Source organism: Vigna angularis, chromosome 5 (assembly GCF_016808095.1).
Source record: "Vigna angularis cultivar LongXiaoDou No.4 chromosome 5, ASM1680809v1, whole genome shotgun sequence".
Lineage (NCBI taxonomy): Eukaryota > Viridiplantae > Streptophyta > Magnoliopsida > Fabales > Fabaceae > Vigna > Vigna angularis.
In genome coordinates this window covers 39,082,979-39,088,330 of record NC_068974.1, presented here as the reverse complement: position 1 = coordinate 39,088,330, position 5,352 = coordinate 39,082,979, and the positions used below count along the sequence as shown (strand labels likewise).

The following is a 5,352-nucleotide window of genomic DNA, read 5'->3' as shown; positions in this document are numbered from 1 at the left end:
TTATCAGATGTGATGAGCAACCCAAAAATTTGTTTTAGTTGAAGTATCGATCCCTTTTTTTTCCACAAATAAAGAAAAGAAGAAAAAGTTGGCAAAGAAAATAATATAATAACTAGTAATATTTGTTTATTTTATCCTCATTATTGAAATGTTTACTTTCTTACGTTATTCATCCAATTTCAAGATATTCGAAGTTAACAGATAAAGTCAAATAAGAAAATTAAACTCAAATAATTGCATTGTTGCAAAGAACAATTTAATTAGACATTGGAATATGCGATTTCGATCATGCTTTACATAATCAAACGAGTTAGATAATCAAATCAACTTAGCTTAAAAATTTCCATCTGTTCTTACCTATTCCTACAAAACTATCTGATTTCACACTTGCAATTATTTTTTCTCCAAACATTCTAACCCAAAACTATCTGATTTCAAGGAAAATAAAATGCCGAAGTTGTCGTACATATTCATTGATACCAATAACAACTTTACGTTATCAAATATCATAAGTAAAATGTACTATTGTGTGTTATGAGGTATTCAATATTGTGTTTCATTTTTTATTGTAGCATATATTTGAAAAAAGAAACCTTAAAATATTAAACTTTTTCAGTGTTGCAAAAAAAGTTTCATGGGTGACAAATCAAGTAGTCTATCATACAGCAAGGGATACGTTTCCTGGCTCAGTTTTATACTCTTTTACATGTATGGTTAAATATGTTTTGCATTTCAGATACATGATCTCTAAAAATATTTAAACATATGTTAACAAAAATAATGTAATTTTGTTTTTACTTTACTCCATTTACCTATAGCGTGTGTAGAATATCTTATAATGGTTTTGCTTATTTTAAAAATAAATGTACGAGATAGTAGCTGGATTAAATAGACAAGTTAGGGTTTTTGGCAGCTAGAATTGCGCAGGACCAGGAAAAGAAAAGTCAGGAAAATGAAGACATTACATTAATATTAATATGGGCGTTCAGATATTTACGGAGAGAAAGGGACAAGTTGGTTCTTCTACAACATGGGTAACAAAAAACAAAAAATAAGGAGCCAAAAATGTACGAACATGAACCTTTAACATATCACTTGTAGACACATGAATCGGTTAAATTCAGAGGTTTTCCAAGTTTGTTGCCATGCAATGTCACAGAACATCTCACTCTTCGATAGAATTTAGACTTCACCAACCTCCCCAAGATGAAAGCCCTTGATCTCACCGTAAACGTCAGATTCAGTGGCAATGCAACACTCTCCAAATGCTCCTTAGTGTTTCCCAGAACCGACACGCCGCCATACAGAGGAATCTGGTGTCCAAACACCACCACCGTCAACTTTCGGTCACTCTTTCTGGACTGGTAGAACTTACGCATCTGTTATACCCAATTTACACACAAGTAGAATAAATTATGCAGATAATCATGTAGAACTAAAGGTTATTTTATCATGAGTAAAAGAACAACGGCATGTGGTAGAGATTAACGTTGAAGCGTGTCGGGTGGAAATACCCGGGATGAATGTCTGTGGGGATCCGGAAATCTAATTGTGATCCAAAAATGTTGCAATGCAATAATTACTGTGAAAGTCACGTGAGAGGTACGGTGACTTCTGGGCATTCGAAAAGAGCAATAAAGCCTCTGTGCGTATTGAATAATAGTCATAAAAAGAATCATCCATTTTATTACAAAAAAATTCTGTTTTGTGGGTCCCCACAAGTAGGATGATGTGGGAAGCTTAGGGTTATAGCAGCTTTTGTACGCTGCCCTATAAAGACGACCAATCAAATTCAACTTCCCCTGTAAGGCTGTTCCCACAATCACACACCCCCATGCATTTGCAGGCCACCCTTCAACGTAACCATTACCATTTCTCTCTCTCTCACACCCTTTTTCTACCCTTAATGCATCAAACTAACTAAAAGGTCAAATCAACGCTAATGCATCACTTTTTGCTTAATTTAAAATTTTAAGCACAGAAAGAGAAACCTGGCCAGAGCCTATTGCGAGTTGGTAATAGCTAAGCTCAAGAGGCGTTGAAGTGACGTGAACACCGAAGAAAGTCGCAGGATTTCTGTACACAATTCTGACCGTTGAGTTCAGCGACAACATATCAGTTGGTACGCCACTTCCGTCGTTCCCCGACTGAACATTCAAGTTCTCGAACACCATGCTCTGTTCCACAACACAACATTTCCTTAGGCTTCGTTCGTTACCCACATAAAACAAATACTACCATCACAGACATAACAAGAAAATAGATCAAGGAATCAAATCAGAAGCAGGCCCCACCGTCGCTACATTCTTAGAAATTAATCATTGCACCGTGCTACCCGATACAGAACAAAGCTACAATATCGTGTTTGAGCGGGTCACGCAGACATACATGGTAATAAATAAAAATTATATCAGTTATTAAATTGTAATGAAACCGAGTCGGGGGAAGACCGACTCGAGCGGTTTCCCGCGAGTGAACTCGCAAAATGTTACCTTGACGATGAGTCTGGGCTTGTAGCTCTTGCTGGCGCCCCAGAGGATGACGGCAAAGAGTGTGAAAAGCATGAGAAAGAGGAGGAAGAAACAGAAGTAGAGGCGAAGGTTGCGGGAGGAGCGATCGAGGTCGTCGCCGTCATCGGCGTCGTCGTCGGGATCGGCGTCGTGCTGGGGGTGGGGATGGAGCTTCTTCCAGTTGGATGAAAAGTTGCGAGGGTTTTTGAGGGAGGCGGAGAAGCGAGAAGTGGAGGATTCTCGAGAGTGGTGAATGGGGGAAGAGAGGTAGTAGTGGAAATGGTGGTGTGGGGAACCCATGGGGCTTGAACCGTAGGACATTTTCTCAACATCGTGGTTCGAAGGGCTCTGGACATAGTACAGTGGCCGCCGGGGAGGGGAGCGCGCCGGCGACGATTGCTCCATGCTGTTGCTCGTTACCTCCGAGTCCGATTTCGTGTGCATTCTTCCTCCCATCTTCTTCTCTCTTCTCTCTCTCTCTGCCACTGCAGACGACTACCATCCAAGTTTTTATAAAAGAATAAAATTATTTAATTCATTTGCGGTATTAACTCCACATTATTAAAATAATAAATTAAATTTATTTAAATTTATTTTATATTTTTCATCAAATTCATTACAAAAAAATGTTACTCTCTTTCGGTCTAAATAATTCAACTTTTTACTTTTTTTAATTTCTTTCTTTTGTTTTTTACTCTTCAATTAAAAGAAAACATTTAGAGATTTTCTTTTACAACAATGCCAGAATATAACATTCATTAACAAAACATACATTTTTTAACAAAAAACCAATTGTGTCTTATATTCTGTACTGTAATACGTAGACAGTTGTTACCTTGGTGGTGAATGTTTTGTTTTCGTCCCGTTGGCTTACTGTTTACGCAAAAATTAGGTTGGTCAGCGACAATGGAGGGATGAATCATGGTTGAAAAGTGAAGAAGGAGTTATTTGAAGTTTGAATAGTTGAGAGATAAGAATGGTTGTGGGGCCATTCTCTTGAATGTTTTCAATTTCATGCATTAAATAACATCACGAAGTCTAACTGCTGGGTTCTGGTTTTTGGCCGGCATTGTGGTGTGTTGGAATTCTGGCACAACTTGGTACCACGCGGTTTCTATCACCTATTTTATTGAAAATTCCAAGCCCTAAATTTTTTAGACAGATGAAAGAACGATCGTGTACAATTAAGCCTTTTATTTACTCAAAGTGTTCTTTTTGGTTGTCGTGCTTCTCCTTCACTGACTGAGATAAACCCATTGTTTATTCAGCTCAAAAGCTTTGTCCAAGTTGTTTCTTTTGAAGTGAAAAGCCTACAATAGAGTGAGAACAACAAGATGGTAATGTGGGCGCAGATATTTTTAAATGGGATTCATATTAAAATATATTCAACAATTTTCTCTCTTATTGCAGCTGGGTCTAAGTAAACTCTTCTATTTGTAACAGTTTTTAAATTTTAAATTTGAGTACAAAGTTTTTTTTTTATTTCACACTTGTTAGTGTTCAGTTAAATTGAAAAGTTTCATGAAGAAGTTATTCTGAGTCGACAAGTGTCCGACAATATCAATAATAACCTATCACTATATAATAATAATGTATTTACAGATTTTAAAATGTATTTTTTTATTAACATTCATTTAATTACAACTTAATCAATAATAATTTAGTTTAAATTTAACATAATTATCTTTAAAGCTAATTCCAGTTTAGTTTAATCATTTGACTTTTTAACCATTTTTCATCAAAACATAAACTAATTAAAGATCTTGAATATGATTGATCGTGTTGTGAATTCAAGTGTGAGTTTAACTTTTACATTGGATAAAAATGAAAAAATAAAAATTATATAAAGGTGAAAAATTCATTAACTCATTACCTTAATGTTTTGAATAGAAGGTGATATCAATCCCTTATATGGTTGGGCTCAAATCTCAATTAGTATTGTATCTCTTCGGTGAACCCTCTCCCTCTTACCCCGTTAAGATGAACGACAATATAAAAGACTACTTGTGATCGTGATTGGTTGAAAATACTTCTTCTGAAGAGGGAATGTACCTATATAGAAGGAACTCACCCTTGAGGATAAGTCTAAATAGATCGTTAAAAATTCAAATATAAATCTAACTCCCACGTTAGATAGGAATGAAAAGTAAAACACGAATCCCTTCCATTTAGACCCAACACAGATTAAACATAAACTAATCAAAGATCTTAAATATTTTAAAAATTAATAAAAAAAATACCATGTTTTTCCGGAAGTTACCACAAACCATACTTTTACAGAAGTTACCACAAAACAACGTTTATGATTGGTTTGTATGAAGCATCAAAGTACAAGGGGTATTAGGTGTGAGAAAACGACCATGGCAACCATACTTCCAATTGAGCTTTCAAGCTCTTCGCTGCAGCAAAATATCTCTGCATCCAAAAGGAAATTCAGCTCAAAAACATCACATCACTTTCTCTAAATGCATAACCATCCATTGTACCCTCTTAACTCTTTTCTATCTTCTTCTGCATCCATGTGTAATGATTATTTTAGACTCTTGTTTTGGAATGGCATACTGCTTCTTTTAGCACCTAATGTCTAACTAAAAATATTAATTTATTATTATTAACCATTGTTTTCAAATAGTAAGCCTTTCTTCCTGTTTATAATTAATATTTATATTGCATAACATTCTCATTTATAATAACAGTAATCACCACGTTCGAAATCTATTTTATCCTCAGTATCATCAACAACCAGAACGGCAACATATTGATAATAATATTATATTGGTATGGAAAAAATAATAGTATTCTTATAGCATAATAACAATAATAATAAAAATCATATCAGCCG

General features: G+C 35.2%; 1 protein-coding gene across 1 annotated transcript; it reads right to left on the bottom strand.

Moving 5' to 3' along the window:
- Positions 1-944: 944 nt before the first annotated feature.
- On the bottom strand, positions 945-3,017 carry LOC108339671 (uncharacterized). The gene is made up of 3 exons (XM_017576856.2): positions 2,493-3,017; positions 1,992-2,177; positions 945-1,379 (listed from the first exon to the last, which is right to left on the bottom strand). Exons 1-3 carry the CDS (start codon positions 2,964-2,966, stop codon positions 1,092-1,094), a joined length of 948 nt encoding a protein of 315 aa, XP_017432345.1. The 5' UTR covers positions 2,967-3,017; the 3' UTR covers positions 945-1,091.
- Positions 3,018-5,352: the final 2,335 nt, after the last annotated feature.